Source organism: Lagenorhynchus albirostris, chromosome 16 (assembly GCF_949774975.1).
Source record: "Lagenorhynchus albirostris chromosome 16, mLagAlb1.1, whole genome shotgun sequence".
In the NCBI taxonomy this organism is placed as follows: domain Eukaryota; kingdom Metazoa; phylum Chordata; class Mammalia; order Artiodactyla; family Delphinidae; genus Lagenorhynchus; species Lagenorhynchus albirostris.
In genome coordinates this window covers 56,073,527-56,093,123 of record NC_083110.1, presented here as the reverse complement: position 1 = coordinate 56,093,123, position 19,597 = coordinate 56,073,527, and the positions used below count along the sequence as shown (strand labels likewise).

The 19,597-nt window shown below is 42.5% G+C and overlaps 1 protein-coding gene across 5 annotated transcripts in view; it reads left to right on the top strand.

Moving 5' to 3' along the window:
* The window catches only part of DNMBP (dynamin binding protein), a 77,339-nt gene that overhangs the window by 23,879 nt on the left and 33,863 nt on the right, over window positions 1–19,597 (top strand). The window contains exons 1-2 of one of the 5 annotated variants that reach the window (XM_060125419.1): window positions 10,994–11,010; window positions 11,608–11,694. The exons of 3 other annotated variants lie outside the window; for them this stretch is intronic. Coding sequence is in view for 1 of the 2 variants with exons in the window: in XM_060125418.1 (XP_059981401.1) it covers window positions 3,419–4,586 (1,168 nt within the window). In the remaining variant the exon portion in view is untranslated. Of the gene's footprint in view, window positions 1–3,278; window positions 4,587–10,993; window positions 11,011–11,607; window positions 11,695–19,597 lie in introns of those variants that run through there. One more of the 5 variants, XM_060125418.1, reaches the window with a different exon arrangement.

Here is a 19,597-nt window from a genome sequence, read left to right as displayed (position 1 = left end):
AGGACTAGGACTGAGAAAAATAAGAAAGTTATTTCTCCGTTATCTCCTCATTCCCTTGGGCCACATTTCTTTGCACACAGATTTATCACATGAAAAGTGCAACCCATTCACAGCTTTTGATTAGTTCTGGGTCTCAGTAATGAGGCAAACCTGAGGCAGTTTACATTTTTATACAGACTATATCTTTAAAGTCCCACAGGCAGTAGGGCTTAGAAAAAGAGAAGAGGGGGTGAGGTGGGGAGAGGGGAGCTCCATATTATAACCAGCTCTTCACTCTCCACTCATCCAAAGATCATTTATTTTTACCTTTGTGTAACCTTTACTACTGGATTATTTTTATAACTAGTATCCTTCTTACCTGTAATTTATCCTCTTTTTATCTGTTCTCTTGGTCGATTTACTAGGTATGTTTCTTATCATGCTAGCTTTGTCAAAGACTTTAAGTTGCCAAAGGAAACTCGGTTTTCCATAACAGTTAGGGAAAGATAAATCTTTACTTTTAACTTAGAAATAAGTAAGATCATAGAATTTTAGATTTAAAGTGGCAGAGAAACTATTAACTTCTTCATTTTACACTAAGAAAACTGACAGCCAGAGGTTAAGCATAGCTACAAACTGGTTATTAGCAGAAATTGAACTTCTAGAAGCTAGCTGTCCTAATTCCTCCTCCCATGTGCCCTCTTTTACACTGTTCCTCTGTATAACTCATAGTCAAAGCTGTCCTCCCAAATTATGTTGTCATCCTGTTGGTTTGTGAACCAAACCACAGTCTTTATTGGGTTTAGGCAGTAGGTTTTAGATTATTGAGCCGGTCGATACTGGACAGTCTTTCTGTAATTTGCTGGTACAAGTGCTCATCGCAGTTGGGTGGTGAGGTTCAGCACTGGGGCAGGGTGGAAGTAGGCCAGGACTGGAGACAAAGAGGGAATGGCAGTGTGGGGCGAGGTGTGTGCACACTTGCCTCGGCAGTGGTCCACCCCTGAATTAGACCATGATAGAGTGTACTTGTTTGTTTACTTGGTTTGAGGGAAGTTAAGGCTTTCCTACGTTTTTGAGATACTCCTCTGAGCCTAGTGCCGTGAAGTCAGACAGATCTGGGTTCAAATTATGGCCCCTCCTTGTACTAGTTTATGTGATCTTGGACAGGTTTTTCAAAGTCTCAGAGATTCTTTATCTGTGGTAAAATAAAGATAACATAATATCCTCCTTACAGTTAGTGAAGATCAAAAAGCATTTATATCAACTTCCTAGCCCCTCATCCTGATCCTGGCATTTAATACACACTTGACAACACGGCAGCTGCCAGGGCTGTTGCTACTACTGCAACAGAACTATGGAACAAAAACCTTTGCATGAAAATCAGATTTAACAATCTAGAGGTTCATTCAGTAACTATTAGTGTAGAACCTAAAAGGTTTGTAACAGCACATTAGGTATTTGAGGAAAGGAAAAAGGAGTTGCGAGGAAAATAGAAGCATGGATTTTTAAAACTGGAGGAATCAACGATGTCATTGAGGCCAGCTGCATCATTTTATAGATGGGTCGGTTGAGTCCCAGAGAGAATAAGTGGTTTACCCAAGAGTAAACATCTCATTATTATTATTATTATTATTATTATTATTATTATTTTGGCTGCATTGGGTCTTCGTTGCTCTGCACGGGCTTTCTCTAGTTGCAGCGAGCAGGGGCTACTCCTCGCTGCAGCGTGCGGGCCTCTCATTGCGGTGGCCTCTCACATTGCGGAGCACGGGCTCCAGCTGCGTGGGCTTCATTAGTTGTGGCACGTAGGCTCAGCAGTTGTGGCACACGGCCTAGTCACTCGGCAGCATGTGGAAACCTCCCGGACCAGGGCTCAAACCCGTGTCCCCTGCATTGGCAGGCAGACTCCCAACCACTGCGCCACCAGGGAAGACCAACATCTCATTATTGATAAAGCATATAACCCTGGTCTCCTTAGGGTACTTACATTGTTTCACAAATAGGGATTAGATAAAAGTTCAAGGATACTTGATAGATGACCAGATAGCTAAAAGAGTAATCTTACTAAAGACTCTCTTAGCATGTCACTCCCCTATTCAGAAACCTTCAGTGACTCTTTATTATCCATTGAATAAAATAAGTGGCATTCGAGTCCCTTGGGATCTGCTGCAACCTACCCCTCCAGCATGATCCCTGTTACTTATTCTTCAGAGTGTTCCCCATTACCTAGTTCTCCATATGTGGAAAGTCTTTGGAAACCCTGCTTATGCTTGAAGGCACAGCTCAAATGCTACCACTTCCATGAAACCTCCAGTTGTCCTACCAGGGACTTCTGCTTTGTTGCCATTGCCATTTGTGTTTGTCAAAGCACTGTTCACATGCAGTCTTACTTTATAGTGTGTTGCTCCTGCATGGTAAGAGACAGAGACCAACTTCATCCTTTTCTCTTCCACAGTGCTTCACATAAAATAATCTAATGTTTGATGAATTCATAATGGTATTTTTATACCCACCTTTCTGATTTCCAGCCTCATTCTCCAGTTCCTAAATATGCTATATGAATTAGATAGAAAAGAGATTTAGGAGATGAATGGTTTTGATGCTTCTCTGGCATGACAAGTATCAAGGAAAGTGTGAAAGCATATATAACTGTATTCCTCTGGGAAAGAGTTTTTACACTATAAAATTCCATACGCCAGATCAGAATAAAAGACGTACTTTTTCCTTCCTGAGTGGGATAAGCCAGCGTGTCTGCAGACAGGAGCTGGAACAGCTTGTGATTTGAGTATACACTAATGGGTAACCTGAATCCCATAAAAGCAAAGCTCTCAAAGGTGGAAGAGTCCTGCCGCTGACTAAAGGGAAGGGGAATCCCGAAGAGTTTCAGATGTCCAAGGAGAGTAGAAAGCCAGACTCAGAGGACAGGTAGTGGAGGTTCCGTTTGAGCTGCACATGAAAGCATTTATTCGTACCCCTGATTGATTACTAAAGGATTAAAGAGGCAGATGAGACTGTTACATGATCTTACCTCGGGCTTTTAAAGGGGGCTCTTTCTCTTTCACTCTGCTTTTTCTGCAAAAAAAAATGCTTCTTACCTTCAGCTCATAAAGCAGCCAAGCCAGTTTGACCAGCTTGAGGGAAACACCAAACAAAGCTGCCAACTCCAATCACATGAACGCTAGTTACTAATTACCTTCTGGGCTCCCTGGGGAAAGATAGAGCAGCCCACTGATTGGATCCTGAGGTCGAAATAACCTCACATCTCCCCGTGCTCCAACTGGAGTAGGAAGAAGAACGTTTAAAGTGCTTTGGGAGACATTTTAAGACACTTTAAGAAGGACAGATTCAGGCTTAGGCTACACTGCACCTGTCCACATCTCCGTTCAACCCAGGTCCATGGAAGAGAGCGATAAAGCGTGTGTCTTTGAGCACAGTGAATATGTGTGAAACCCATGAGATGAGGAAAGAAAGAGAACTGGAGGAGAAAGGGCACTGGAGCTCCAGCTGGGAGTATGAAGATTGCAGAAGTCTACAGAAAAGGGACCTTACAGCGCTGGATGGACTTTACAGAGAAGGTGACTTGGATTCCAGATACCGGGCCACAGGGCAGAACCGACCTTACAGAAAAAGGCATTGTGGATACTGGGATTTTGAGCAGAGTGAACCAAGCTATATGGACAATGAGGAATCAAAGGAAAGTAGAAAGGACTGTATGCACCACGGAAGTGTGACTCCAGGCTGTAATGATTATAAGAATTCAGAAAACGTAGATTATGGGAATCCGAACGCTGCGACTAAGGATGATTGGTTTGCAGGAAGCCCAGATGTAACCTGGAAAGCTGGAGGATGTGGGGAGACGAATGGCTGCGTAAATCGTAAGAATCTGAATCATAATCCTGAGGACTCTAAAGAAACTGGACAATGGACTGGCTACAGGGGTTTGGATGATTCTGTGGAGAATTTTGGTCAACCTCAAAACCGGCATATAGACCGCAGGAATTTTAATTACAATCTTGAGGATTGTAAAGAAACTAATTTTTATTATAGAGACCTCAATGATTTATATCATGTTCCTGGGAATTATACTAATGGTCAGTCTGTGGACTTCCCAGACTTGAGTGGTGTCAGTGAAGGTAATGAATTTGTCAAATACTGTGACAGGGACAGGAATGTTTATCAAAATGATAAAATCGATCTCAAAGTGAAGACTCCTGCCGGGGATCAGAGTAATTTTGATATGGAGAATAGAGGCTCTGATACTCTACCTGCAAACTGTGAGTATAAATTTCAGAATTACAGAGGAACAGATTCTCTCCACCAAATGAAGACTTTGGAGTGTAATGGCATTGACAGACAAGGAATGATGGCACCTGGGAGCAGAGGGGTCATCCCGGAGGGTCTGCGGAATCAGTGGACCGGGGGGAACCAAGGAGAACATCATCGTGGCATTCCTTGGGGAAATTCATTAGAGAAGAATAGCTGGCATTTAGAGGAAGAGAGAAAATTAAATGGCCCGGAGACTTGGAAAAGGAATAGCCGCTTCCGCAGCACAGCACCGAGCACGCTGAGATGCTCAGAATTTGTGCAAAACAGGAAGAGAGCCCAAGGTATGAACTCAGCCAGCCTTCTTAGAGGATAAGACCTGGAAATAGATAAAAGGGGTGATGGTTCTACCAGGTACCGGGTACATTTGTATACTTAAGGAACCTGGCCCCCAAAATTCTTATTAAGTGTATCTTGAGTGAGAACAGCCTTAGAGATTTAATTCTTCTGGGTGGGACATCACAGAGCGAGAGCGTGCATAGTGCTGTAAATTTGTGACATGGCTTTGAAAATCAGACTGTTGTCATGGGAACTCTCCTTTACCTTTCTTGTTTTTTGTCAGGGTCTCTAATGCCAGGTATCTTTCCCTTTTTACTTTAATATCTTTTGTTTGTCTTATGGAGACGGCAAGTCCTTTACCAGGGCACCAAGTGAAAATTTATTTTCCTGGTGTGTTCTTTCTCTCAATCCCTGCACTTTAGACATTAGGGGGAAAGAAGACTTAACTTGTTTTATAGTCTGTTCATTCCTTGACATTCAGGAATCTTAAGTGAATGGTGAGCACTAAAACCCTTGTGGAAATGAGAAGATTATTTATATTCTTCATGGTGCTTTGTACATGTTAGGTATTCAGATGGCTTCATCTCATTGAGCTTTAACTAAGGTATCTGTAAAATGGGGATATTAAGAGTCTTTTATCATTAGAGTTTCTTTCTTTCTTGCCAGTTTGTCTTCTCTTCTCCAGGTCTCAAATGAACTATGTTTATTTTATTTTGTTGTTGTTCCTGTTAAGTCTTGAATTTTTTTTTTTTTTTAATATGTGTTATACTCATGCCAAACAGACTTTCTGGTTTTGGCCAATCTGGGGGGAGTCCAGCATATGATGAGAGGAGAAGGATTAGAGTCAGAAAATGTGAACAATCTGGAAAATCCATGTCACACCTTCCTCCCAAGTGAAGCTTTCTCATCCAAGTCTCCTTCAGAATAGGCCCACCGGTTAGATTTGTGGTGGGGGCCACTGAAAACATAAGTCCCTGGTGTGATCCTGGAACTGCCAGTGGTTTATCCAGTGGTCTTTCAACACAGGCTTGACTTAACTTGAATTTCCAGGGCACCATTTTGGACAAAGCAGGCTTTCTACCTGTATTTATAAAGATAAAAATGAAACCCGGCTTTAGTTGGGAGGCTGAGATATTTAGCAGCTAGGTGTTTTTTCCTAGGTGCATTTTTGCTCTGAAATGATAGGGATTGGATGACTTCTAAATTCCTTCCAGCTCAAAAAAAAATCTGATTCTGTGATTCCTTAGGTTAGTTTTTGCATCGTTCTTTTTCCCTTCCCCCACAGCCGTTCCTTAGATGAACTTTGTTTCCTATCTTTAGTTCCTTATTGTATTAAGCCTCCTAATTGTGTTTATTCTGTTTGACTTAGGAGTCAAACCCTTCTCTCTGGAGTGTTGTAATATGCCCTATGAGCTCTCTGAGATCAGCTCAGTTCCACTTTATACCATTTCCATTTTTACAACTCTCTCTCTACTTGAGGACTTAACTAACTTTTGATAGTATATTCATATTGACACCCCTTTTTATACCGCATAGTATATTCATATTGACACCCCTTTTTATACCGCTAATATCCTCCTTGACTTGTAACAAAATCTTAGTCTGTCCCAGAGATCTTTTTGTTTTCTAATGTTCTTTGCTAGCTGTTTTACAGCACATGTGCCACTGCCCTTCCTGAAAGTTACACAGTTACAACAGTTACTTACAGAAAGGAAACAAGCTTTGGAGTTGGTCTTCTGCCTTGAATGCACATCTCAGCTCCACCATTTACTAATAGTGTAACTTTAGAGGAATTACATAGCTTCTCTGAGCTTTGGATTTCTTATTTGTAAAATGAAGATGATCATACCTGTCTCATAGTGAGATAATATAAATAAAACACTTAATCACATGTCTGGGACATAGTAGGTGCTCATAAGTTATGATTTCTTCATCTTTTATCTACCCACCTCTCATCCCCCTTACAAATCCTTCCGCTACCCCGACTGTCACTGCATGGTCCCCGCCCTGCTGAGATCCAGACTGACCCCCCTCCCCCAACTGGACAGACATCTGCCCTCGCACCCTGTGTTTGCAGGTGTAATTACCCAAGTGGAATGCCCGTGCCTTCCTCTCCCCCACTCTTCCCCACCCTCCACCTGCTGCATCTGAGAGACAAAGCGCTGTTCAGTGCCTGCTCCTCGACCTCTCCCAGGCTAGAAACCAAGTTGTTCTGCCAGGGTTTTTCCTTCCCCTCACCTTTCTTATCAGTTTCTCCTGTGAAGGCCTCAAGCTTAGATTTTCGTTAGGGCAGGTTTGTTATGGTTTTGCCCTTAGTCCTAGGGTATGGCTCCTGGGAGGTGGGCCTTACTCCTAAGGTGCGGCTCTGCAGAGGTTTCTAAGTGGAACACTGGACATATTTATTGAACTTCCTGATTTGAAGGGACTCAGATTTCAAACTGTCTTCCCAGCTGCAGAGAGTTGTGAATATCTGCCGGGCTCTTTAGCCTCCAGCTGTTATTGCTTTCTGCTGGGTTCCCTGGAGTCTCATCACTGCATGCACAGTTCAAGGATTTGAAGGGAATTTCTGCATAGATTTTGGGGCTGTCCTCTCTGCAGCGTACTCTTTTGCAGGATTTCTCCCTTAACATCAAGCCACTTCAGAGCCCCAGAACCTTTTTGACTCTGCAGCCCAGTAAGATTACCACTTGCTGGCTCTCAGTTTTTGCTTTATTCTCCAGCATGCTGAAAGACTAGGGATTGCCTTGGGGTAGGGGGAGGACGTATCAGGTAAATAGGGATCTTACCTAGTTTTCCAGCCATGTTTCGAGTCGTATCCCCTCCAGTTTCTGGCTGCTTTTGGTGGCTTTCTAGCGTCTTCACACAGTTATTTTTTTAAAAAAAATCTTGTCCAGGGGGCTTCCCTGGTGGCGCAGTGGTTGAGAGTCTGCCTGCCGATGCAGGGGACACGGGTTTGTGCCCCGGTCCGGGAAGATCCCACATGCCGCGGAGCGGCTGGGCCTGTGAGCCATGGCCGCTGAGCCTGCGCGTCCGGAGCCTGTGCTCCGCAACGGGAGAGGCCACAACAGTGAGAGGCCCGCGTATCGCAAAAAAAAAAAAAAAGTCTTGTCCAGAGTTGCTAATAATTTTCAGTAGGGAGTTAGTACAATGTAGGTTACTCTACCATTACTAGACCAAAAGTCAACACTAGAATTTTACACTTGCTAATAACATAAATAGTTTTGATGGGAAGGGGACTTGGTGCTTCAAATTCCATGTTAACTAGGTTAATTTAAGTGATATTATGATATCTAAATGAAGAACTCTTACAGAGAGAAATAGGAAGCTGGAATCCAGATGTGAGTTAAGGCTAATGGTTCAAGTTGGAAAGCTGCAACACAAAATCCTCTTATATTATTACTAGAAGGAACCTGACATTTCAACAAGTCTAGTATTTTATACATGTGGGTAACCACCCGTGATTGGGTTTTGAAGTCTATTTAGTGGGTTACAACTAGCATTTTTTGAAAAATAAAATAGAAATGAATAGAAAGTTTCAAGTACATCTCATGTAGTAAAAGTAAGCATGTAATACCTCTGAGTGTGTGTATATACACATACATACATGGATTAGATAAATGTATGTATGTATCTACTGAACCACAATGTAAAATGTGAGTCACAGTGTGAAAAAATACTTAAATCCAACTCACTCAGTTTATAAATGAAGAGACAGAGCTCAGAGAAGTTGAACCATGTGGCCAAGGTAACTGGTCGATCCTTAGATCAGGAATAGAAACTGGGTCTCTTGATGCCCAGACCAGTGCTTTTACTACAGCACCACAGTTAAAGCCAGAAGTGCAGGTTTAGGTTCATTTCAAATAAATGAATGTAGAAGAGCAGAAAAGTATTGTGTTATGGGAGCCAGAGAAGGGCTTCGAATGGAGTGGGTTCAGCTGTGTTACATGCGGCAAAGCTATGAGAGGATGTGTTCTAAGTAAAGACCATTGGGACATGAGGTGAGGAATAGGAGCAACAGAGACACAAGGCATATTACAGGGAGTTTAGGAGGGAAGTGGTGATGAGGGATATATAGTCATCTCTTGGTATCTGTATCTGCGAGGGGTTGGTTCCAAGACCAACACCCTACCCCCACCTTCACACCCGTGCAGATACCAAAATCCACAGATGCTCAAGTCCCTTCGATAAAATGGCATAGTATTTGCAGGTAACCTAATGCACATCCTCCCATATACTTTAAATCATCTCAATTACTTTTATACCTAATACTCTGTAAATGGTTGTAAATGCAGTGTAAATGCTGTTTAAACAGTTGCCAGTGTAGCAAATTCAAGTTTTGCTTTGGAACTTTCTGGATTTTAAAAATATTTTCGCTTTGTAGTTGGTTGAATCGGCAGAGGCAGAGCCTGTGGATACAGAGGGCCTACTGTAAAAGCGGTTCCTTAAAAGTTTGGACAGTAATTGCAGTGGAGCAAGAAAATCTCGTTTTGCTTTTCTCCCAAGATAAAAACCTGCACAGATTTGAAGGCACTTTTCCCAGTGTTACACAGATAGTTCAAAGTTTTTAAGACTCTCAGAGTCAAGGTTTCTTTTCATTGCGAGTATGTGAATATATCTCTATAGCTACAGTCTATATTCAGACTATTGGAATAAAATATCTGCCAGTCAATCCAAGACATTAGCTTTTTTTTCTTTTAATATTTATTTACTATTTATTTGGTTGCATTGGGTCTTACATGTGGCACATAGGGTCTTCATTGTGGCGTGCGGGATCTTTCATTGTGGCACACAGGCTTCTCTCTAGTTGTGGCATGTGGGCTCCAGAGCATGGGGGCTTAGTTGCCTCACAGCATGTGGGATCTTAGTTCCCTGACCAGGGATTGAACCACATCCCCTGCATTGGAAGGCAGATTCTTAACCACTGGGCCACAAGGGAAGTCCCCAAGGCATTAGCTTTGTATCCTTCTTAATTTCATAGGCTGCTTACAAGCCATGAGTATAGCAGGTGCCAAGAGGTCTCTGCCCCTCCAGAGACCAGGGGCCTACTTCTAGGAATTAACTGGGCAGTAACAAAAGTTCAGCAGAATGAACTGTGGCATTTCATCATCAGCAGTAGTAATAGTGGTACCACTTTAATTTACATGCTTTACAGTTTTCAGAGCCCTTTTTGCAGCTTTTATTCTAATTTGGTTCTGTTTTAACAAACATGAGCCATTCATGTATCTTTATCTAACAAATTTACTGAGTACCAAACACTGTACTATGTTCTGGTTAGACAAAAACCACCTTAAGACCCTGAGGAGGGCTAAGGCTGTTGTTGTAGTACAAGTGGACTGACGCCAGGTACCCCGTGGACCAGCTGTTCGCTTTCTCTGTATCCCTCTCTCACAGGCCATCTTTCCTCAAGATGTTTTTGCTGTTCTCTGAGCCTCTGCCTTGGTCTTCTCTAACCACAGACGAACACCTTCCACTTATATTTTCTACTCCTTCACTAGATTGCACATAACCACAGTTGTCCCAACGCTCTCTGGGGCATTCTTTCAGCTTCTGCCTCTGTTCTATCTAATCTGCCTGGTAGTTCTTTTTTTTTTTTTTTTTTGTGGTACGTGGGCCTCTCACTGTTGTGGCCTCTTTGCGGAGCACAGACTCTGGACGTGCAGGCTCAGCGGCCATGGCTCACGGGCCTAGCCGCTCCGCGGCATATGGGATCTTCCCGGACAGGGGCGCGAACCCGTGTCCCCTGCATTGGCAGGCGGACTCTCAACCACTGCGCCACCAGGGAAGCCCTGCCTGGTAGTTCTTAATTCAAATTCCCAGGAGAGAGTATAATTGACTTAGCTTGAGTTTTTTAGTTAGGCCTCATCATATGAATTAACCGTTCATTGATTAGGTATCCATCTGTGGTCCAAATGGCAGTAGTGAAGGCTGGGATGGGGAATCACCTAGCTTAAATCAGAGCTCTAGGGACTGTTGAGGTGTCGATTTGGTATGTAGAGGGCTCTGGAGGCGGCAGGCTTTCTGAGGCTTGGCGAGCTCAGCCCCAGCATTTGGAAATGGGTGGAGATATCTTTTGGTTGTCACAATGGCAGGGTGTAGGGAACTACTTGCATTTATGAGGCAAGGACCAGGGACACTAAATGTTTTCAGGGTGTAGGGCCATCCTACACAGTGAAGAATTGTTCTGCCCCAAATGCAAGCCGTGTCCCTAATGAGACATTGGATAAGATGAGTAAGACTTGTGCCTGCCTTCAGGAACTCACAGTTTTAAACAGAAAGCAGCATATAAGCAAATGATTCAAATACAATTTTATAACTGCAATAAGAACTATTAGGTACCTTCCCCCACCTTGGCCCTGCTACCTGTGTAACTTTGTATAAATTATTTATTGTCTCTATGCTGCAGTTTCCTCATCAACAAAACCAGATAATGTACGTACATGATAGTATTATGAGGAATAGGTGAGTTTATAGATGTGCAAATATTCAGAATAGTGCAACAGAGCCTGGCACATAGTAAATGCTAAATAAACATGAGCTGCTATCATCATCATCATCATCAATCATACTATACCAGCACATAGATCCCATATCCCCTTTGAATGCAGTTCAGCAGGTGTTTATTAACTAGTGTTTGTACTTAGCACTGTACCAAGCATTGGGGTATCCAGGGAAGGATACCTCCCCCCAACCCCTCCCCATCACGGGAGTTTATAGATCAGTTGAAGAGACAAAATATAAAAATATGAATAATTAAATAAAGTAGAGAAGTATCTAGCATAGACAGTTAATGCTATGGACAATCAGAAGAGGAATAGCTCAATTTTTACTTGAGTTAATGGAAAAGACTTTAGGAAGATGTTTGAATTTGAGCTAAAGCTTAAAGGAGTAGTGGGGTTGAGATAGGAAGAGAGAAGCAAGGAGAAAATTCCCAGCTGGGGAAAGCCTATGAGCAAAGATGCAGAGTTGTGGTGACAAAGAGGAACACGGTGTGGGGAAGAACTAGCGTATTGAAATCTTACAAACCAGATGGGAGTTTGGACCAGAACCTGAGGAAGGAGTCAGAGCTGGACCTGCACGTGGTGATTCACCCTCTGAGACGTGATCACTGACACTGTGAGTGGATGACTTCTCTGAGGATGGGAATGGCTGGGGAAAGCACAAGCCTCTGAGAACTGGGCTTAGGGGACGCCCACAGCGTGGGACAGGAGGAGGAGAGACGGCAGGAACACTAGGGGAGGGCAGAAGAAAACCGGAGGGCATAGAGTAGGAGAGAATGGCCAACACTTTCAGATGCTGCAGGGAAGTCAAGGATGATGCCGTGGGTTTGTTGAGGTTATCGGTTGACTAAAAGTCAATATTACTGGAATATAGTGATGACACAAAATTAATTGCAAAGGATTTAGATGGGGGAGGGAGGGCATAGAGGGAGGGCATGAAGACCACTCTTTCAAGGCCTTGCATAGAAAGCATCAAAGAGGTGTGACTGTGGCTGAGGGGGGCACAGAGTTGAACAAAGTTTTCGTGTATTTACTTTTTAAAATCAGATGTCAGTGCTTGTTTGAAGATAGATGAGTAGGTAGGAAGCAAAGGAGAGGGAATGAGAAAATATGTGGAGGCAAAAGGAAATAAATGAAGGGCCCTATTTTGTCAAGAGTTGGAAGATAATCGAAGCTTTAGAGAAAGTAATGCGGTCCTGCCTACTGGGATCATGTGTGGTAGTCTCAGTAAGCTAGACTGTCTGCTTTCTCCACAAGCTGTTACCTACATTATTTTTATGTAATGTTTCATCATCGATAAAGGAATATTGCTCTGGGAAGATCCCAGGTCTCTGTAAAAGCAAAAAGATAACCAGGAAAGGCAAGAAATTGAGGTAGGATAGGAAGAGGCAGTATTCTAGGGCATTGTCATTCCTGTGGACCTGAGGATGTTGAAGGGGGGGCAGTGGGAGGGGGGTGAATTCAAGCAGCTAAGTTGCAGTGCCACAGCAGGCCCAGCCTTCAAAGGAATGTTGGGCTGGGAGCTCAGAAACTTGACACTCCCACCCTAACACAGAGTTTTCCAATTTGATATTTCCTGAGAAAGCAGAAAGTGCCCGAACTGTGTAAACATCAGGCTGTCAAGTCACAGGGGTGTGACAGTGCAATGCAAGTCATTTCTGGTGGGAAGATACACATTTGCGTGCATGGCCGCACAGCAGGGAGCTGGGCTAGATTCTAGATCACGGACCTCATTCCATGGTGTCAAGAAACCCCTTCAAATCAGAAGCTGAGAGGAGGCAAACAGATGAAATATATTGCATTTCATTGAATCTAAAACACCATCTATTGTAAGACACTGAATAACTTATGTAGCATTAGAAAGAAAGAAGAGGGAATTCCCCAGTGGTCCAGTGGTTAGGACTCACTGCCAAGGGCCCGGGTTCAATCCCTGGTCTGTGGTTGGGAAACTAAGATCCCACAAGCAGAGTGGCATGGCCAAAAATGCAAAAAAAATTTTTTTTAATAAAAATAAATAAAAAAAATTTTTAAAAAGAAAGACTTCTAATTAGAAGCCTTTTTTTTAAACTAGTTCCTTTTAAAAATTAATTAATTAATTTTTACTTTTGGCTGCCCCAGGTCTTAGTTGCAGCACGTGGGCTTCTTAGTTGTGGCACACGGGATCTTCGTTGTGGCATGCAGGATTTTTACTTGCAGCATGTGGGCCCTTAGTTGTGTCATGTGGGCTCTTAGTTGCGGCATGCGTGCAGGATCTAGTTCCCCAAACAGGGATCGAACCCTGGCCCGCTGCATTGGGAGCGTGGAGTCTTATCCACTGGACCACCAGGGAAGTCTCTAGAAGACTTTAATTAACATGCTATTGATTGGAAAAGACATTTCCATTTCTGAAATGTTAAAATATGAAAAAGTGCGCATCTTAGCATCTACTGAAATATGGAGATGCTTCCACTTACCATTGTCCTCACAGCAATACTTAGACAAAAATTATTGTAGAATTCCTCTAGTCCTTTCCTCAGTGATTTGGAGATATGAAATTCAGTTTCCTCTGCTCTCCACCCTCTGTCCCTCAGGGGAAGATTGAAACCTTATTTACCCCAGTGTCATAGGTATGGCAGCTAAGTACTTAAGACAAACAAAAATTAGGATATTTAATGATTTTTTAAAATCTTTGCATAGTGTTTTTCATTACAATCATGCAGAACAATGTATAGGGCACTCTAAATAATAATAATAATTGGTGCCTTCTCTTAAGTGCTGGTTGCTGTGCTACCTACTGTAAATTAGGTACAGATTAAGTATGAGAAAAGTTCAGTAGACTCTAATCTCCATGATGGAGATTAGAGTAGACTCTAATCTCCATGAAGGTGGTGTTTCCAGACCCTTACATAGCATACAGTAGGTACTCAATGAATATTTGTTATCCAGTGAAATATTCTATTTGAGGGCACAGAACATGTACATCAAAAGATAAATAGTAAGTATTATTTTGTGTTGTTACTCAAGAAGTAAAGTTTAGAGAAAAGAGTAATCCAAGGACTAGAGAAGCCTTCATCTAACTGGGCTAAAAGGACAGTAGGTAAGCAGAAAAGCACAGAGACAAGCTGAGCTTGTTATGTTCAAGGAATAATAAGGTAACAAATACTTAAAATATGTTGTGCTATGTTCCGTAATAGCACAGACCTCGGGGAGGGGAAGTGATTAACTGCCCAGGTTAGTCACTAAGTGACACACTAAGTGACACTCCTTGTGGAGCTAGTTAGAGACTAGTGTAGTTATACCAAACCAAGAGGAGTAAGTGAAGTAACAGAGTAGGAAAGTACATAAGATTTTAGAGCCTGGAAGTAACCAAAGAGGCTCAACTGCTCTGTTATACACACCTGGAAACAACAGCCCAGAGAGGCTGTGTAACATTTCAGGTAAGGTGGGGGCAGGGCTAGACCCCACATCTTCTGACTTGTAGTCTGAGTACCTTAATTCACTGAGCCTGCTGCCCTCTCAAGATCTAGAAGCAGCTCCACATGTGTCCCTAGAAGTGGAAGCCTGGGGAGATATAGGGGAACAGAGTGACTATTGGGATGCCGAGAGCTCATTGAAGCCTGTACAGCATGAATGACTGGGGTCCCGGGGAAAACCCAATTTATGTTCCCTCATATTGAGGTTTTGTTTTTTTCCCCAGGTTTCAGCTAGAAAATAAGATAGTACTAACTGATATCCTAGGCTTAATCAGGTTTTACCATAAAAATATTGGATCACACTTGGAAAGAATCCTTATTTTGAAAGACTGGGTTCACCCTTTTAAATTAATGTAACCAAAATACGTAATGCTTAAGTTCATTCTATTTTGTATTATTGTTTTGTTTCATGAATTTATGTCTAACACCACCTAGTTTCACGCCACTTGGTTTGCTGTTCCTGAGGACCAGACAGATGAAATGACTTGCCTGAGACGGAAGAAAGCTTTAGAGGACTTTTCAGCTTTCTGTACTTTGCCCCATCTCCTAGCAGTCTGCTTGGTAGCTCTCTATTCAATATTTTCATATATTTTTGTAATTAAAACTTTGAACGGGATTATAACTCAGATCAACTGGTTTTTGTTTTGTTTTGTACACAGTTCTAAAAGATACATAAAATGTGAGAACAAGTGGAAGGAATAAAAGTAAACTAATAGAAGCTGAAGAAAATCTGGTTTTCTAGAGTAGGATAGAAAAATAACCAGAGGGTCCTGTTAATGAGCAAAATTTGAGACATCACTGTAATGTTATTATCAAAAATGGAAATACAGTGCAGGAAACAGCCACACTCATATCAAAAAGCCATGCAACCCAGAACAGGCCTTGACATTTGATGGAAAGCACCGGCTCGAGATGCTAGTTTTGAATAGTTATTAGCTGCGTGGTCTCAGGCAAGTCATTTCATTGCTTTTGCTCTCATTTGAAAAATGAGAGCAATAATACCTTCCTTCAAGAGACCTGGTAAATAAAACATCAGATGTGTGTCTGAAAATAAAGTTTTCATGTAAAGTTTTATTGGCTGATTGTAATCAAAATTTGCTTATTAAACAGTGATGGTTTATTTCTAATTATTATTTTACAAAAACTATCTTTGCCTTCTTGGTTATTTCACTTCTGCTGCCTAAAGATTCAACAATAATAATAACCTCATAGTTTTAAGCACCCTAACAGCACACCTTTCTAGGATTTGGTGAGTGTTCAAAAATGGTGTTTCAGAGGATCTAGTGTTAATTTCGCTATCCTGGCAGCATAAGAAGTTGCAGACTCTTGTACTCTGGGCACTTGACTCTTGTTTGCTCTTCTTTTAGAGGCCAGGGTAGGCCCTGGTAGAAGAAGGGGGAAATGGGTTTCCCGAGGTGGAAACCCTCCCAGCAGGGATTGTGCTGGATGGAGGCTACTTGCCAAAATAGGCAAGGCAGTCACTGAGCAAAAGGCACAGGGAAAGTTTTTTCAGTTACTGTTGAGATTTAGGACCAAAATATAATAGATTCTTCCCTGAAGTCTGGTGATCCGGGAAGAGTCTGCTATGAGTCCTACAGAAAAGCCAGGGACCACAGTGCTGAAAGTTTAACATTGAGCAGGATAAACTTTCTCCAAATACAAGTAACATAGGTGCTGAAGGAAAAGAAGTGGTGGGGCTAGGTGGGCCGGCTGGAGTGATGTGGTCACATGGAAAACCAGGACTTAATGATCCCCTACTTGGCCTGGTGGGAATATGAACAAATTTACAAAGATCGCTTCCTCTCAGAGTTTTCTAGACAGATTGCTAAGCAGGTGGGTTTTTTTTTTGCTTTTCTTATTAGACTAGCAAATTGTTATTTCAAGTGTTTTATTACCCATTTTCTTCAGCAATTTGAAGGGATTAGGTCAGGAAAGAAATCACAGATTATAAAAAAGTGAGGAAAGAATTTGAAAGGGATTTAACAGGGTAATTGAGAGAGGACTGAGTATTCTTGTTGTATAGCAAATGTTTTTTTCCACCTTATTATTTGTCATGTCAATATTATATGTTCACTAGAGGAAAACTAGAAAATACAGTAAGTTGAAAAGAAAAGAAAAAAATCAGAATTTTGTCACCAAGACTTTTTCATTTTCAAATATGTGCATTGAAAATATTTTTCCCTTTTTAACAAAATTGCAGTTCTTTCACAAACTCTTTTGTAATCTTTTTCCATTTAACAACACCCATGAGACAATGTTCTGTATTAATGAATATAAATCTGTATCTCAATGGCTGTAATAGTATTCTGTTATGCAGATACACAGCAATTTATTTAACAGGCCCCTTTTGGGAGAAATTTTGGTGGTTTCTAAATTTTCTTTATGCACTGATAAACATCCCTTCACTTGCACATAATTTCTGCCATAAATTGTCTGGAATACTATTGAATATTTACTGTGTATGACACTGCTAGATTTGATTCTGTCTGGGGAATTATTTACGTTATACTGAGTAGGGTTTTACAGCTATAATGATGTGAACATATGTATATGTGATTAGATACATAATTGTTCACAGTCTTAATGGTGGGTGACCTGTGGCTACACAGAGGTTAAGTGTGCTTTAAAATCACATCATTTTATCATTAGCTACCAGGTGGTCACCAAAACCCACAAGTAGATTTCCAGGTCACAGTTCCCAAGATTTGCCTGCCTGGAAAAAGCACTAGAGGCAGAGTAGCAATTGCAGGCTCTGGAGCCAGTGTGGGCTCACATCTTCCACATACTTGGCCAGTTACTGAATTTCTCTTCATTCATCAGTAGTGAGATGGGGACGATAGTAGGATTGTGATGAGGGTTAAATAAGCCAGTATTTGTAAAGTGCCTGAACAATGCTTGACACATAGAGTAAGTGCCATATAAATATGTGGTAAAATTTAAAGTTAAAAAGAGCTCCATTCGATGGTGGAGGGAAGCAACAACCTGGGAGTTAGGCACCATCCAGTAAAGCCTCAGGAGTCAATGGTGCCATCCTAGTAGCAGTGGGATGGCTCTTTACCAAAAGTTCTTCTCTCAGATTGCTTAAAATTTCACTAGTAGAGATGAATCTTGGCTAGCATGACAGTTTGTCTTAAATTACTGGCAATACATTAATAGATTCTTGTGAGATTAAAAAGTACTGATTCAGCTCAAGTCCCCATTGATCCTTCTATCCCAAATCCCAGTTCCCTCTCTGAGGCAAAACTCGCTGAGAAGTCTAGTGTATTCTCTTCCCAGACCTTTCTCTGTGCACTTACATATTATATGTGTGTATATGGAAATATGTAGAGGTTTTTGCATGTTTTCTCTCTCTTTTTTTCTCTCTCCTCCTCTTCTTCCACCTTCTTTTTTTAAACAAAAATGACATGTTGTTCGGCAACTTTCTTTTCCTCACTTTCTTTTAAAATGTAAATGTGAGCTGTGAGCATGGCTCCCAATTCCAGTGAATTACTCTGTGCTGTTCTTGCTGTCCTGGGACCAGCCTGGTAAGATCTGCATTCTGATGGCTTTAGGGTAAGGTACCTAGAGTACCAAGACCTGGCGGGGGGGGGGGGAGTGAGACCTGTGCTGGCCAGGGAGAGGGACTGCCTGCCGAATGAGAGGTCCTAAGGGCAGAAAAGTAGACAAATGCTGCCCCCTTTACATCCTTGCCTCTTATCATAAGACTGCTTCCCTGAAAAGAGTATCCAAAAAAACACAATATGTAGCAAGGGGTAGGAAAAAGAGATAAAACTCGTGATTAAAAGCTCCTGAAGTGGGCTTCCATGGTGGCGCAGTGGTTAAGAATCCACCTGCCAATGCAGGGGACACGGGTTCGAGCCCTGGTCTGGGAAGATCCCACGTGCAGCGGAGCAACTAAGCCCTTGTGCCACAACTACTGAGCCTGCCTGCGCTCGACAGCCCATGAGCCACAAATACTGAGCCCACGTGCCACAACTACTGAAGCCCATGTGCCTAGAGCCCGTGCTCTGCAACAAGAGCAGTGGAAGTGGAAGCCCATGCACTGCAAGGAAGAGTGAGCCCCTGCTCACTGCCACTAGAGAAAGCCCGCACGCAGCAACAAAGACCCAACGCAGCCAAAAATAAATACATTAAAAAAAAAACAAACCTAAAAAAAAAACAACTCCTGAAGTGGAGTTTTGGCTGTTTTAGGACTAGGAAAGGAAAGCTAATAGGGAAAAGGCATTGAGTCTGAGCAGAGCTGGGCCCGCTCTTCTGCATCTCAGTCCAGGAATTGGAGAATTCCAGCTCCGTCCTTTAGAACAGGCCCTGTTGTGATAGCCTGGAGGACTCGGGACGATTCATATGTAAATATGGGAAAGCCTGGGGGAAATGCCTACCCTATTCAAAGGATTTTAGGGGGTTGTGGAGCATTCCAGAGCTCTGGGAAGATTCTGCTCTGGCTGCCAGCCCTTCCACCCGTGGGAACATTTGCACCAGAATTTTGGCGCTGCAGGTACGTTCCGGGGTTGCTGGAGCCTCACAAAAGCAGGTAGAACAGTTAGCCGCCTCATTCAAGTGCCGCTTGGGACCTCGCCGGGGTTCAAAGATTCTCCCCAGCAAAGACGGAGCCAGCTTTCAGAGGCAAGGGAAGAGTGAGCGGCTTTTCTCTTTAACTCTGCTTTGGAATGTGGTTGGTAGAGTTGTGGGAAGCTGCAGGTTAACTGAATCGCTTCCTAGGAACACTGAGGTATGAGCCTGGGACCATGCACTAACCTGAGGGGGTGAGGATATCTTGAGAAGGAATGGAATGGGGACTTTGTGGGGGAGGGGATGGGGTGGGACAAAAGAAAAAAAACAACCCATCCCTAATTGCTTTATCACAGTAGTAAGTTTGTGCAGTCAGCCCCAACTCCTAACGCCTCCCGGGCCGCCCTAGGAAGAAAGTGGGGCTAGTCTGCAACTTTTATTGTTAGGCTGGTACTGGGCCTCAGTTTCCTCCATGTGCTTCCGCATCCCCAGATTTTATTGTTCTTATAGAAAAGTGGAACTTCATGGTATCTGAACCATTTCTCCTTGGTGCATTTT